Source organism: Asterias rubens, chromosome 22 (assembly GCF_902459465.1).
Source record: "Asterias rubens chromosome 22, eAstRub1.3, whole genome shotgun sequence".
Lineage (NCBI taxonomy): Eukaryota > Metazoa > Echinodermata > Asteroidea > Forcipulatida > Asteriidae > Asterias > Asterias rubens.
Window position 1 is genome coordinate 10,056,233 of NC_047083.1, and position 17,139 is coordinate 10,073,371.

The window sequence follows — 17,139 nt, forward strand, 5'->3', positions numbered from 1 at the left end:
TGTATGGGTAAAAAACGAAATTAATAAACTTTTTCTGCCAAGATCTTTATAATGTACCTTCCCTTTTATTTTTAAATTGTCTTAAAAAAAAAGAGAAGAAAAAAAAAAGGCTGTCTCTAAAGAGGGATAGGATGGTGACGCTAAACATGTTTTTATTTTTATTTAGCCTTATGTTAATTTTACCTATGACCAATTGGTTGTAAATATCACAGATATGATTTGGGAGATTCAAAGTACACAAACCTCCCTCGCTCAATTTTCAACATGAACTTAAAACTTAACCACTGTTGAAAGTACATAATATTAAAGATTATGTGAATATTCATGCCAGAATTAGCAAATCAAAGTGTTGTAATTTCTTTCTTTTAAACAATATATTAAAACTGCTGCAAGTACATTTGTACACACAAAGTTTCTGTTGAATAACTGACTAGCCTAATCTGTTCAAGGGAGCGTATTGGTAATTAATCTAAAAAATATGAATCACCATAACAACCTACGTAGAAAAGAACACTACGTAGTAGAGAGCTGTTGGTATACAAAACATTATGAGAACCAATATCCTTTGAAAGGCAGTGGACACTATTGGTATTACTCAAAATAACTATTAGCATAAAACAGGATTTGGTAACGAGTAGTGGGGAGCTGTTGATGCCATAAAACAATGTGAGAAACAGCTCCCTCTGAAGTAATATAGTTATCAGGAGAAGTTATTTTCCTAGAAGTTGATTTCGAGACCTCAGAGTTGGAATTTGAGGTCTTGAAGTCAAACATCTGAGAGCACACAACTTCGTGTGACAAGGTTGTTTTTTTTCTTTCATTTTTATCTTGCAACTTCGACAACCGATTGAGCTCAAACTTTCACAGGTTTATTTTGAGCATAATGACATTGAGATACAAAGTGAGAAGATTGGTCTTTGACAATTACCATTAGTGCCCAGTGTCTTGAAGTAACGTAGTTTTAGGGAAAGGGGTTAAGTTCATGAGGAAAATTTGAATCTGAGAAAGGCTTCATGCAGAAGCCTTTCTCGTGTATCTGAAGACAAACAATTGAATGCAACAAGGGTATTCGTTTCTTATGTTCTTGCAACTTTGATGACCAATTTTCAAAGGTTTGTTTTTTATGTGTACATGTATGTTGGTATACACCAAGTGAGGAACCTGGTCTTTGATATTTGCCAAAAGTATCCCCTAGACTTAGTGCACAGATTCCTTTTGGAGAATTCCCGTCCTTTTGTTTTCCGTTTTATCTTGGGTCTCCATAAAGGTACACAAATATTAAAACCTACATTTGTAGCAAGTAATCTTTTGAAATGTACAAACAGAACTGTTCTCTTCTTTATCTTATGATAGCCAAAATGTCTCAACTAATAAAATAATATTATTCAAATACATCTTGCTTTAAATATATTTCCTGATTACAAGTGTTTGATTTAGTATCCCATCCTGATTTTGGTTGCAAATTCATGTCATCATCTCCCGGACATATTTGGGTAGTAGGCCTGTGGATAGCCTCCATTTAAAAAAAGAAAAAGCTTTCCAAACTGCTTATTGGGGTAAATAATAAAAACGGTTGGTTTTTATAAACACATCCTACTAGATAGATCAAGGCACTTTACAACACTATTTTCCCTGTTCATATGGTCATACTCGTCAAAAACTTTCTCAACTCTCTACCAAGCATAACATGTACAACCTCAAACTGCTTAGATTGGTGCTAAGGGGTTATTCCCACACAATACTGTCTCAGCCCTCGGGTTCCCATTTGATGTATACACCTCGGTTCAGAGAAGCAATTATGTTTAAGTGTCATGCTCAAGGACGCAAGTGTCATGACTGGGACTCGAACCCACACTCTGATTGACCAGAAATAATTATATAGCGCTTTATCACATCCCTAAGGGTGCATCAATGTGTAAGTTAAGTAAGTTAAGTAAGTGACAGTAAGTTTTTCGAGCAAGGTATGTGGAGCTGCGCTTTGAAGTATGAGACCTCCAATAAAGCACTAGGTAGAGATTTTACAAGGTGCTGTGGAGCAATATGCCGGCAATCAAACCAGGAACACCGGGGCAAATCCCTTCTCTTTCTAATAAGTGGACTGGGTTATTTTACGTGTTAACAACACACACGACCAACGGCTTTACGTCCTATCCGAAGGACGAAGCAATGGTTAAGTGTCTTGCTTATAAGGACACAAGTGTCACGACTGGGACTCGAACCCAATGTGGCTCAGAAACACCAGAGTTTGAATCCGATGCAGTCAACCAACTAGGCCACAACACGCCTAATAGTTTTTTCGTTTTGCAGGAATTACCAGAGCCCAAAGTCATAAAGCTGCTTATAAGATATTACTTCAATAATTTCTCTAAGTGAAAATGAGCAGGATACCAGTCAGTGATTGTACATGTAACATGGTACTTTGGCTGGTTTCCTTAACAATCGTGGCTTCTTTTGCGCATTTCCGTCACTCAGTGCTTCAACATTCAGTTTTTTCCTACATGGTATTCTTTAACTTTTTATAAAAAAATTGAATTAATTTCAACTCAACTTCTGTTTCTGTATACAATAAACCACCTAGACATCAAACAAAGACACTTGATAAAAATTACGAGCATAAAAAATTGCTGTTTCCCTCTTTAATAAGAAAACATGTTATTACATCTTACAACTGTAAGTAAAATACACACAGAAAAATCCTCAAAAGTACAATTGGAGAGTGCTTTTAACTCTCGTCAGTTAAAGATTATCGGGCAGTGCATACCTTTGGTAAGACGAGTCTTCTCACTTGGTGTATCCCAACATAAAATAACAAACCTTTGAAAATTTGAACTCAATTGGTCATCGAAGTTGCAAGAAAATAATGAAAAAAAAAATTAAATACTTGACTACTTTCAGATGCATAATAAAAGGCTTCATGGCTGAAGTCGTTTCATATTTGAGTGAGAAATTACCTCTTTCTCAAAAACTATTGTTACTTCGGAGGAAGCCATTTCTCACAATGTTTTATGATTATCAACAGCTCTTAGTAGAAACATCTCATAGACTGTGTAATGCACACAACTACCACTGATAATCTACATGACTGCGTGCCCATGTAAGACCATGCAAGCACAAAACAAAAAGGAAGTAAAAGGACTCAATAGGAAAACTCTTAAGACCCGGGTGCTCCAGCTGAGCAAACCCCTGTACCTTTGTGTCATACACATCCATTCAGAATCATGTAAGGGTGTTCATCGTCTCTTAAGTAACTAAGCAAAAACTTGCCCCTAATCAGAAGAAATGACAACTGTCTCGATAGTCTGAGGAATTCAAATGTAACTGGTAACTTGTGATCAAGCACATCATTGTTGTACCAGACAATATTCAAAACTACCATAAAAATGGCTTATTGGGTCAAACTTGATGGAGCTGCTCTTAAAACACAAAAAGTATCTAAGCACAGCCCAAGTATGCTTACCAGACTAAGGTAACCTACAATGCTAAAATATACAACTTGTCACTAAAAATACTGCTTTGTTTGTAGTTGGCACAATTTTTTAAAGCAATATTGTCCGTTTCAAAAGCAGATGATTGAGCAGCTTCACTGTATCCCTGCTAGTTTGGACGAATGGCAAATTCTACGATCCAGGCAGATATGATTTGGGCCACCCAACCACAACGTTACAATAAACATTCCCTGTCCACTTCCCACTGACAATAAAAATTATCTCCCCGGCCCCCCCCCCCCCCCCCCCCCCCCCGCTCATTGTTGATGGGAATACAGAAGACCGCACAATGAGAGAAAACATCAGGTCCAAATTCAATTTCTATGACCATTGTTAACAACATTGAAGTTTGCAATGAGACATTTATCTTAAGAATTCTAAAAGAAACAAATTTATTTAAAAAAAATTAAACCATTCAATAAAACAGAAATGACAGAAGAAAACAAAGTTGAGATTTCACTGGTAATCCTTTCTTGTTATTATATTATTAACGGTTTAAAAACCTGAATGACAAAACTCTGTCCACATAACATTATGTCCCCCCTATAATTATGGTTAAGCTTTGTCCGAGGTCTTTTTTTTTTTTTACTTAGAAAAATCCCACAGGATTCAACTGTATCTATTTGTGTTCATAAAACTGTTGACTTGAGTTGGCGGAAGGATTTGATTGACATTTAATTTGAAATTGTTTCAGTATTTTTTTGCTTTTGTACCTTTTTATGCTAATGTCAGACTTGCAACTTTGTAAAAAGAGGAAATGGCCGATCACACTTAACCTTTGTACAGTGTTTTTCACTTTTCTATAGCACTGTTCTAAAAAGAAAAAGAGGAAATCCGCTGATCAGCTGTTTGTGAAGTGCCTTCCCTTTTATAGCTCCATGCTTAGAGCATTTCACAAACATAGATTATACGCCAACAAAATGTATAGCGCCCTCTTTTGGCTAAAGTTACTCCTGCCAATGTTCTGTATGGGGACACACTCTGAGGGAACAAGATCCCATATAAAACCGGCTGTGGCAGTAAAATGAATAAAGTTACGTAAAGAAAAAAACAAAAAAAAACAGAGAGAGTTATTTTACCAAAAAACTGCTTTTGAATACTTTACCAACTTTACACTTTAAAGTCGTGTCCAACAACACCACTATCTGTAAACTCTAAAAAGATTATAGTGCATTTGTACAGCTCAGCAAAGACCTCAGTACATCATGTCGCAGCAACTGCCCCTATGCCCCCAGGGCATTGCCTTGGTGCCCCTCAAAACAGCCAGTGTAAATTACCATTTACTTCGTAGAGATGCCCTTTACCGGGGAAATCTAGGATCCTATCTTTAAATCACATGAAAAACAGAGCCACCCTAATTATTTATATCCTTTCTCAATTTCGTAGTTTTTTTTTGTAGGTGTAAGATTTTCTCAAACTGCATTCTCTGTAAACAACGTCCTTTAAAACGCCTCCTTTATTTACTACCAAGGACACGCCCCCAAGCCACTCCCTAAATGTTTGTACACAAGTCATCAATAGCGCCACTTGCCGCCGCTGTTTCGACCCCGCCCTCTGCCCCGCCCACCTCTCCACTGATTTCCTCGCTGTCCACGCCCGGCACCACCTATGAAAGGAAACACAAAATTAGAGTGGGCGGTCAACATTTTGCTCAATGCAAAATTAGAATTGTTTTTTTAGTAAAAGACTATTAGCTTTAGTTTCCCCCTAACATCAATGTTTGTTAACACTTTTCCTCGTCCTGTAAACAAAATCACTGGCATATTACTTGGATGGGATAACCCTAACCCTAAACGTTGCAATTCTAGAGCAGTGTCCTACCAACCAGATAACTTAGATTGCCTGGTAGCTAGAGGCAGTCTGAATCCTATGTTTTGGCAGCGAGTACCGCAACGATATCATTTTTTAGGTAAGGTTTGCGGTTTTGCCAGTTTCCAAAATTTGAAATGCCAGAAAGGAATTTCACAAACTCATATGTAAGGTCGGTCCAACAAAAAAAAAAACAGGACAGTTGGCAGACATGTGTTAACCGTTCCATATCAGCTGCGTGGTACCCCGTTACTTACCATAGCCAGCCCCATATTCTGGGTCACTTGGTGCAGCACCAGCCTTATTGCTGTATTTCCCTGAGGGGGGTTGATACATGGCCCTGGGTGTGTGAGCTTTCTTCTGGGCACCTACGTTTGATTTCTTTGCTGGGGTTGGGTCGTTGGTAAACGTGATTGGTGTGATGTTCGATCGCTTCTGCCTGAAAATTTAACGGTATGAAATTTTAAAGACACGTTCTAAAATACTCGAAAATATTTGTGTACATTTTCCCAATAGTTAGAGTCCTCAAGAAAAAATAAATATATTATGAATCCCTTACCACGGGCTAAAACAAGGTAAACATATATCTTTGCCTTCAACCACTCCAAGCCCACAATCTGAGATTGTTAAAATGTATTGTTTTTCCGATCAAAAAACCCTGAAAACATGTTTTTAAAAATAATATTTGACCATTAACTTACCCTAAGGGTGAAGGCTCGGGACTCGTAGGTTGTTTCTGTATTGGTTTCCAGGAAAGAACAATCGAGCTTTTGTAGGACGGAGGGTTCCGAAATAGGTCCTAAATAAAACATTAATTTAAATAGATGTTGAATTTGCATCGAGGTTAAAAATCTATAAAATATGAGAATAAAAGGTATGTGGGAAAAAACATTTTAAAATTATTAAAAACATTGAAACAAAATACTCATAAAATATAAGAGTAAAAGGTATTGGGGGAAAACATGTTCAATTCATTAAAAACATCGGAACAAAATACTCATAAAATATAAGAGTAAAAGGTATTGGAGAAAAACATTTTCAATTCATTAAAAACATTGAAACAAAAATACTCATAAAATATATGAGTAAAAGGTAATGGGGGAAAACATTTTAAAATTATTAAAAACATTGAAACAAAATACTCATAAAATATAAGAGTAAAAGGTATTGGAGAAAAACATTTTCAATTCATTAAAAACATGGAAACAAAGTATACATTTACAATGTACAACTACAAAAATGCACTGAAAGTACAAGAGTAAAAATTAACAGGGAAAAACATTGCACAGTTAAAAATACTGAAATGCAGCACTCATAAAAAACTACAAAATTGTACTGAAAATACAAGAGTAAAAGATACCAGGGAAAAGTATTGCACATTCATTAAAAAGCACTGGATCCCAGCACTAAAAAAAATACACCAATTTACTGAAAATATAAAAAAAACGTTGCACATTACTCAGTACTTTCTCGAGTTCTGTGGCAGAAATCCACAAGCAAATTATGAAGATGCTGGTCTTTAATAATTACCAAAAGTATCTGCTTTTGAAGTAGGAAATTTGCAAGCAACCATGGTAACTCACCTTAATAAGTGTATTTATGTTGTTGGTGACTCGTAGCGCCACAACTTTCAGTTTATTTTCCTCTTTTTTCATTTCGTCGCCAACTTTACCCTGCAGTGCGATTCTTAACTGTTTCACGTACAACTGCGTTCCTCTTGCGAAATACTGTAATCTGAATAAGAAGAATAATAGTAACAAGTTCTTATATAGTGCATTTCACATAACCGTATCAATGCGCATTACATTAGTGCACTGGGCCCAATTTCATAGAGCTGCTAAGCACAAAAATTTGCTAAGCATGACATTTCTTCCCTGATAAAAACAGGATTACCAGCCAAATTTCCATTTGTTACATAGTGCTTGTTACTGTTATTCAGCTTTTGTTTGCTTATCCTGAAAATCACATGGAAATTTGATTGGTAAACCTGTTTTTATCAAGGAAGAAATTTCATGCTAAGCAAATTTTTGTGCTTAGCAGCTCTATGAAATTGGGCCCTGGTCATAGGGCCAATAACATCCCTTTTTAATATTTCTCAGCTCCCTAGGGAGTATACAGCATCGAGCTGCCGTGGCGCTCCAAAGGCTTTATCATACACAATATCAACCTCTACCCTCACAGGTACCCATTTATACTCCTGGGTGAAGAGAAGCAATTAGGGTAAAGTATCTTGCTTAAAGGCAGTGGACACTATTGGTAATTGTCAAAGACTAGCCTTCACACTTGGTGTATCTCAACATATGCATAACATAACTAACCTGTGAAAATTTGAACTCAATCGGTCATCAAAGTTGCGAGATAATAATGAAAGAAAAAAACATCCTTGTCACACGAAGTTGTGTGCTTTCAGATGCTTGATTTTGTGACCTCAAATTCTAAATCTGAGGTCTCGAAATCAAATTCGTGGAAAATAACTTCTTTCTCGTAAACTATATTACTTCAGAGGAAGCCGTTTTTCACAATGTTTTATACTACCAACCTCTCCCCATTACTCGTTACCAAGTAAGGTTTATGCTTATAATTATTTTGAGTAAATACCAATAGTGTCCACTGCCTTTAACCGTTCGGCTAGTACAGATGTAGTTCCTACCTGACTTTGAAGTCTTTCAGCCTGTCTGCGTTCTCCTCAGCGACGAGGAAATCCGGCTGCTTTTTAGCCAATTGGTAGAATGTGTACATGAGGCATTCTACGTACGAGAACTGAAGCTTCGGTTCATCAGTGGCTTTTCCATTCTCTGTGTCCTCGCCCTCTGGATCCGCAGGGGGTAGTGGCATATATTCCTACAATGGATGGGAATATAATTGAGTTAGAGACTCAACATTAAAGAGACACGCTGCCTTGGATCGGTCGTGTTGGTCCATGAAAAACGTTTTAAACCGTTTTGTTATAAAATGCATATGGTTAGAAAAATGTTTTAAAAGTGCTTAGAAACCTGGTATTAAGCACTATATAAATGCATGTTATCATTATTATTATTATTTTATAACAATCCACACAAATATGCCTCTAAAGGCTTAAAGGCAGTGGACACTATTGGTAATTGTCAAAGACTAGCCTTCACACTTGGTGTATCTCAACATATGCATAACATTACTAACCTGTGAAAATTTGAGCTCAATCGGTCATCAAAGTTGCGAGATAATAATGAAAGAAAAAACACCCTTGTCACACGAAGTTGTGTGCATTTAGATGGTTGATTTCGAGACCTCAAGTTCTAAATCTGAGGTCTCGAAATCAAATTCGTGGAAAATTACTTCTTTCTCGAAAACTATGGCACTTCAGAGGGAGCCGTTTCTCACAATGATTTATACTATCAACCTCTCCCTATTACTCGTCATCAAGTGAGGTTTTATGCTAATAATTACTTTGAGTAATTACCAAGAGTGTCCACTGCCTTTAAGGACACAGGTGTCACAACTAGAACTCGAACCTTAACTCTGCCGATCAGAAACACAAGAGTTTGAATTCTGTGCTCTAAACCACTTGGGCACCACACCACACTTTGCGTGTTTCAGCCCAATACTCTAGCTTATGCATGCGGCGAACCCTGATTTTCTTTGCAAAAACATTTTACTGAAATGTCCTACCCCAACCTACCACCAGTTTGCTGAAGACGTTTTTAAGTCCATCATCGCTTCCTAATTCAAGAGTAAATGTTGACATATCCGCAAGTTGACGCAACACCTCTAGTTTGATGTCGTACTCTAGAACCGGTTTACTCTTCTCTTCCTCGTCTTTCTTGCTCTCGCTCCCTGGCACCACGATGTCCGATAAAACAGGCAGGACGTTGTTGCACATGTACACCATGAACTTGGTGGAGGCAACAGTTAGCTGGGGGGTAAAACAAACACAAGATTATTTCACCTTTATATAGATTAGGTTTCGCGTGCGAACAGATATGGCTTGTTATAATCCGGGAGTCATTTTTAAAAACCATTTGTATCCAAGTTCGCCCAAGCAAGAAGAAAAATGATTGAATTTGTAAAGAACTCAGGGGAGCTGAAGGTAGAAATTGTAGTCTAGATTGTAGGATGGAGTGAAACATCCACCAGGCAAGGAGTTCCAAAGAGATGCAGTACGTGGAATAAAGCTGTTAGAATGGATCCTTGTTCTACATCTCAACAAAGCAAGCGTGTGTCTTGTTTCACGCTCAAGCACCCTAATAGGAGGAACTAGGTCGGACACACTGGTGGCACATTTATGGCCTGTATGCTTCGTTTTTGAAAGGGCAAGGGCACCAAGGCATTTTCTCTCTAGTAAAGGGCACCCTATGAGTAAATTTTAAATTTTAACTGGAGCATTTCAAAAGCACCAAGGCATCGACCAGGGGCAACAAAGGCAAGTATCTTTCCTGATAACAATATCTGTAGAATAGACATTAGGCTGGCTACAGACCTACCCTGGGAAAGAGGTTGTAACGTTGACCCCAACACTTCACCAACAAGATTAACAATACGCTTCTGCACCCTATCTCATAAAGATAAGTGATCTACGCAGAAGCTCAAATCTTTAGTTCCTATCCCGCTCTTGTCGATTTTTCAACCCCAATTCACTTCAAGATAGAACCAAGATCAAGTCTCTGTACTTACTGAAAAGAAATGCAGAGCTTCTCGGACACATTGGATTAATCTATCGACGCTGTCTGGATCTTCAGGCTAAAAAAAGGAAAATAATTTACAGAAAAAACGTCAACAAATTTACACTGTATCACTTTCGTATTCTGGCGCATCTAGTATTATTCTGATGATGACGTTAGTTTAATTGGGTCAAAAGGGGTTTTCCTCCCATGTCAAAATGGGAATTTCTTCAATGTCTTCACTACGAAAAGTTGGTGTGATGTTTTCTATTAGGATGTTTAGCCGACTGCATAATTAAAATAATTCAGATTGATTTGTCCTTCTCATTTTATAGTTACTTCCCTAAACAGATTGTTACCGGAGAGTGCGTCATCATTTTCTGATAACTGGTCCACTGTGCACTGTGCTATGAAAACTGCTGTTGATAACCAGCCATGCAACGTGCCCTGACTGGTTCTAAATAGTCGACTAGCTTACTCCAATTATCGTCGACTAAACAGAGTTTGAGATAACTTTAATAGTCAAACTATATTCAACGATAGTCCTTGCACAAATTTGAACTTGATTTCATTCTATTTATACATCAGATGTTATATTTTTACTGACTGTTTTTTTTGTAAACTGTTCGGCTTTTAGTTGCTGTATTGCAGTATTTTAATAAACATTATGTTGAGTAACTTTTGTTGTATCCGGACTGAAGTAATCACATGCTCATTTGTCTTCATTTTAAGTTACTTCCTAATTAGGTTGTTACCTGGAATGGCGACTTTATATCTGCTTGCTCAGCTACAAGGTCCACCATCTGCTGTCTGCCTGTCTCCGTCTGCATGGCAGACATTTTAGAAAGCAGTTGCATGAAAAGGACAAATTCCTCACCCGTTACATCAGCTAATACCTGTAAGGGACAAATTAATAAATGTATTATATAGTATAGATAGTTCCAACATGACGTAAATCATACAGCCATGCGTTTTGCGCGGAACGGCGTGCAGCACGCTAACATTTCACAAACTTGTCGCCTGATTGGTTATTTAACAATGTGGCTACGCATTAACAAACTGAGCGCTTGATGCGCCTGCAAGCCAAAATGCAATTTGCCCGTAAAAATGGCGTCTATTGCAACTTATTTATTGTTCATGATTCTTTATTTGCACCGAATGATGCGCACTGTGGAAGTGTTGTGGCGGAGCGGTTAAGAGCACCGAATTCAAACTTTGGTGTTTCTGATCAGCAGAGTGTGGGTTAGAATCCCCAGGCATGACACTTGTGTCCTTAAGCAAGACACTTAACCATTGCTTCGTCCTTCGGGAGGGACAAGAGGCCGTTGGTCCTGTGTGTTGTGTAACGCACCTTCAAGGAAATACGTATGTTAAAGTGCCTTGAGCATCACTAAGTGATGGATATGTGCGCTATATAAAAAAAACATGGTTATTATTATTATTAGTTAATTACACAAATTTACATTGTAAGGTTGTCAGTTCCTAGTGCAACCGAAAATAAACTGGAACCTACCTCTTTGGTCTTTTCAATGATGAACTCTTCAACCTCCTTGGGCAGAGGGTCTGAGGATCCCAACTTCAGTCGAGAGTTCAAGAACTTAATGGCTCTCTCTCTCACTAGGTCCTCACCGGAGAGAATTTGACTAAAGAGTCCGCCCAGAGTGCCTGCAAACACATAAAACGTTGCGTAATACTTTGATAAATACTCCAAAAATTAAAGCCACTGGATACTATTGGTAACTGCTCAAAATAATTGTTAGCATAAAAACTTACTTGTTTCTTAGCGATCAATGGAGTGGAGAGACGTTGATAGTATAAAACATTGTGAGAAACGACTCCCTCTGAAGTAACGTCGCTTTCGAGAAGGAAAATATTTCTCACTAAAATTTTGGAATTTGATTTCTAGACCTCAGAATTTGATTTTGAGGTCTCGAATTCAAGCATCTGGAAGAACACAACTTTGTGTGACAAGGATACACCAAGTCAGATGACTGGTCTCTGACAATTACCCAAGGTGTCCAGTGTCTTTATGACCATAAAACTTACTAGCAGCATTCCATGGTATAAAGCAATTGGCGACACATTTCAGGTTTTGTAAAAAGATGTACGCCCCAAATTTGTTGTATTGACAAAATAAGACTGCCAGGGCTAAATAACGCAGTTGGTATAGCATCTACACGTTATTCTGAGGATATTGGTTTATTTAAAACATTTAAACTTTGCAGCCAAATCCTGAATTGTGTTTAAAATAGAGAGTTTTATAAAAGTAGATTTGTTAAAAACTACAGAAAAACCCTGCTCTTATAAATTTGTCTTTGTTTTTTTTCGAAATAAGGAATGAAATACTTGCGTACCTTTCATGTCAATTTTGAAGAGTGACATGAGGGAAATGTTGACAATGTTGACCTCCTGTGGGTCATCAGACTGAAGAAGCTGAGTCAAGACGTCAGCGATTCGCAACAAATGGTTTGTATTCTCCTTGCAAAGGTTTGGCAACTCTTTGATCGCTGATCTCCTAATCTGCACAAATAAAGAAAAAATTGCGACTCATTTTGACATTGACGCTAGGAAAGAACCGATAGCTAAGCCTTGGCCACTAGTGCGCTTAGTGTCGTAGCCGCGACTATTGATTGCTTTGTGGGGTTGAGATTTCTGTTTTTCAACAACTTGGTTAATCGTGCCCCCACAACTACTACAAAAAAGGTCGGAATTACTATAAAAACAGTTGCGACTACCTGTTTGATGAACCAATTGTGTCTCTCACGACTATTGAGGACAACATGATTTGATTACAAAACACAATCAGACATATCTTCAGCAATGTATCTTTGGAATTAAAAATTTGTCGCGCCTTAAGCTGAATTTGTGACTATTTAATGTGCGACTAGTCGAGTAGTTATTCCATTAGTCGCTCAGGCCTAATGCAGGCCTGTAAGCTTTGTTTTTGAAAGGGCATGGGCACGAAGACATTTTCTCCTCGGTACGGGCACCCTATGAGGAAACTGTAAATTTCTACTGGAGCATTTCAAGGGCACCAAGGCAATGACCAGGGGGGCGTTGAGGCAATCGCCTTCGTTGCCTCTATGAAGTATCAGTTTCTACTGGAGCATTTCAAGGGCACCAAGGCAATGACCAGGGGGGCGTTGAGGCAATCGCCTTCGTTGCCTCCATGAAGGCCTGCTAAGAATAGTCATTCTACTCACCATACAATCGTCATCTTCGCATAGATCTAGCTGTGCATTGATTGCAGTGTCTTCCAGATCACTAAAGAACTTAAAGAATCGAGGGATGAACTGGGCCGCTAGTTTCTTCTCACTAGTGCCTGCCGTTATGGCACTCAGTATTGAACGATACTCATCCTGGTGCTGGAGGAGGAGAGAGAAAGTAATGATAGAGAATAAATAATTAGTTTCAAATACTTAAACGTTGCCTTGGATCGGACGAGTTGGTCTATTTAAAACGTTTGAAACCGTTTGTTATGAACAGCATTAGGCCTATGTGTTTAGAATGAGATGTTGAGTATAGTTTTTTTAGTTTAAAATAAAAAAAAGTGGTAAACAAATATTGACGTTTATTTTCTACCTCCGCCCTGCGCGCGATTGTAATTGTAATAATATAAATAATATTTTTTTTTAAATGAAGTATGCCTTACATAACAAAAATGTTTACATATGGGTACATCATATATCAATCAATGATCAAACTAACTCATTGAAAAAAATGGTGGGAAAAGTTTCCGTATGGCGCCACCACTTTTTCATTCGATATAAAATAATATAGGAACTTATTTACCTGATTGCTATATCCCTTTTTTGTAAAAATGAGTGAAAAAGTGGTGGCGCCATACGGAAAGTTATCCAAATGGCGATGTAGAAACTAGACTTCTAGTGATTAATAAGGTCGAGTTGTCTCTACTATTGCAAACGGTACACACAAACAAAAACAGGTTTGATCTAAAAACTGTCGTTTTATTTAACCTGCTCACCTCTCCAGCTTTATCACCTGCATCAGCAAGCACCCCATAGTCCTTGTAAAGTTGTTCCACTGTAACCATGTTGAAATCTGGCGTTGTTTTTGCAAACGATGGCAATAAAACCCAACAATTATTGCACCGGGTTTTCCAAAGAATCACGCTCCTCTGTAAAAATGTATGGACGCCGCGTGGATAGTTTTCACTCCCAAGAGGGCGCTATAACAAATTTCTGTGAAAAGCGCCGCCTTTCCTTTGTGCAGTCGTAGTGCTTTTAAAAAATGGGTTTTTTCCCTCTAAATCAGTTTAAAAACAGAGGTGCATTTAGAAAAATTCTGAACAATCTTTTTGTCTGTACCAATATAATTGTCACTGTCGTTAGTACTAATCTTTTCAATGGGAATTTGTTTTTCAAAAAGGGGAATCCTTATACTAACGATATTTTTGTGTTTTCTGTACATCAAAAATGCCACTGCCGCGGTGCTTTTCAAAGGGAAAATTTTATTATCTGAATCGATTAAAAAAGGGAAAAAAAAACCTGCTAAACGATACTATTTTGTATGTACACCAAAAAATTGCCACTGTCGTAGTGCTTTTCAATGGGAGATTTGTTCTTCCTAAATTAATTTTAAAAATGGGTTCCTTAACCAAATCAGGGCAATATTTTGGGAATGGAAAATCTACAGCCTGGATATCTGGGCTCAGTTTCATAAAGCCTGATAGCTCAAAAACTTGCTAAGCACAGAAAAGTATTGCTTAGCAGGGACAAGTAACCAGCCAAAATTACGTGTTGAGTTAGCATTGTTGTGGCTGGTGCTCCACTCAATTTTTGCTAAGCAAAAATAAATTTGTTAAGAAGTATGTTATGCTTAACAGCTTTTTGAAATTGTGCCCTGATGACACACTTTTGAGGCTCGTGAATAACGCCAGAGAGTGGCCTCTATAGCCGAGGTTAATTCCCGTTTATAATCACCTTTCACCTATATTCATTTACACACGGCCGAAACCTACACAATGAACCGTTTAGCTTCCCTGGGTCGACCCCGGTCTGCCCCCGTTGCGTTCGAAAAGCTTTGACGTCATGACAGGGGCTCACCCGGGTCAGCCCCCAGTGCCCTGCTTGTGGAGTGGGTCACTTGGGGTGTGGTGGCTGGCCCCAGGAGCATGACGTCACTACGAGAGCGGTGAGTGATTGTTCGTTTAGCTCTTGTCAGGGGCTCACCCGAGTGAGCACCGCCGGGGTAGACCCAGGGAAGCTAATCGAACGCACCAATTAATGGACCAATCCGATGACGTAATATCAAGTGCAAAATTCTGCGCAAGTTAAAACATGATTGCGCACTTGATGTAATTGACTCTTGCAAGTTGTAAGCTTGAGCAAGCTTTACTGTTTCTATAGTTTGCTTTTGCGTATAGCGCTAGCAAGTAAATCGGGTGGTCGTTGGTTCAAATCTCACTCTATCAAATTTTTGACCAACCCCCAAATTAGTTCAAACCAATTCGATCAGTTTCCCTTATGACTTGATTAAAAACAAAGACTTTTAATAATGAAACTATTTTGAGAAAGAATAATCTGCGAAAACACTTAAATTTTACTCAAAGAAAGTGCCAGTCTATATCATTTTCTTTGTGGACAGATTTTACTTATTTTTGGCAGTAATTTGTGGCGGGAGATTCCCCCTATGGAAAACTGTGTACAAACAAACAAAAATTTATTCAAGAGAGTAGTTGGTGTCAAGCAACGTTAATTTTATTAAAGTGCACACGATGAATAGCAATGGACCAGCACCATGGCGCTCCTATGGTCATGTTCCCTGATGCAACAACGTTATACTCATTAACAAACAATAAAGAACCAGACTGTTTTCCTTCCAACCTCGATATGAGTGCACGTAAGGGGATGACAATAGGTGCGCCATGATATGGTTATAATGACACTATACACCAAAATACGTCAAGGCACATGTTTTATAGTAGGCTCATGGTTAGGTACAACACATTAATTCATTCATAAATTAATTATTTACAAACACACCGCCCTCTGTCGAATATTGGCTGAAAGTATTTCTACTGTGTTCTATGGCAGGCACCGTATAATACATTTGTTGATACAATAATTATTTAAATACAGAACTATTTAGATCAATTAAAATATTTGGTGCTCATAAAAATGTGTGAATCGTACTTCATCTATAAATTATATAATGAGGGACTATCATTTCAGAACCATCAGTCCCATGGAGTTACACCACAGTACAAACAAAGGCCCTTTTCGAAACCACGGCTTCGGTCCAGATTCGGCTCAGTCTAGCTTGGCCCTGCGGTTGTTTTGACAATGCAAGTGCTTTGTCTACACGCTCAGTGCTTTAGACGAGAGGATGGAGCCTGAAGCCGACTCAAACGCCGAAGCCGTGGTTTCGAAAAGGGTCTCAGCGTTCCCGGCATGCAAAGTTTCAAGTCACAATCTGCCAAAATTCCGGACCAATAATTACAACGATAAATAATTATTTCTCTTCATCAATTTGATTTGCAATTTCTTTTTAAAAACAGTTTAAATTCCCGGTAGTGCACGTACCATTGCTCACTGTTTTTTTTTCTCTCCCTTCATTTTAAGAGTTGTGACGTTTGAACTATCTACTATGAAAACAATAATGTGTGCTCTTTAGTTTAGCTTTTCATACTCAAAGACTTAACCGGGAAAATTTGAGAGTAATTTATATAAAGCTGAAAAGGGACAGGGCCGAATTTCATAAAAAAATACTTAAACTAAACTAAATAAAACACCAACTAGGATAACTCATGTATTTTATGTTAAATACAACTTGAATAAAAAATTGTTGTAAAATAATGCTTTAAAGTAACGGTATCGCATTAATTAAAGAAATCATTTCACCACATTTAAAAGACTATCCACATAAATTGAATAGAAATGGGCACGACGAGTGTAAAACACGAGTGTAAAATTGAGTGTAAAACATGATTTACTATTATTTTCATTAGTAGTTATTACTATAAGAACTAAACGTATTTAAATTTCAAAGAATTTTGAGGTTTTTGATTTATATTTCAGCTTTGTGTGACGAAGCAGGGAGTTGGAGTAAAAGAATAACTATCATTATTACTGATATTTGACTTGAATGCCAAGGAATCATTCCTTGATGAATTGCAAGTACCGAAAGTGTCCAGTGCCATCAAACAAGACAAAAGTAGCAAAACAATTATTGTACAAACATTATGC

At 37.8% G+C, this 17,139-nt stretch overlaps 1 protein-coding gene across 1 annotated transcript; it reads right to left on the reverse strand.

Annotated features, from left to right (window-relative positions):
- Positions 1–3,933: 3,933 nt before the first annotated feature.
- LOC117305240 (apoptosis inhibitor 5-like) lies at positions 3,934–14,082 on the reverse strand. Its single transcript, XM_033790069.1, has 12 exons — positions 13,917–14,082; positions 13,135–13,296; positions 12,286–12,451; positions 11,445–11,596; positions 10,687–10,827; positions 9,945–10,010; positions 8,953–9,186; positions 7,945–8,135; positions 6,878–7,028; positions 5,996–6,093; positions 5,552–5,733; positions 3,934–5,091 (listed from the first exon to the last, which is right to left on the reverse strand). Exons 1-12 carry the CDS (start codon positions 13,983–13,985, stop codon positions 5,000–5,002), a joined length of 1,704 nt encoding a protein of 567 aa, XP_033645960.1. The 5' UTR covers positions 13,986–14,082; the 3' UTR covers positions 3,934–4,999.
- Positions 14,083–17,139: the final 3,057 nt, after the last annotated feature.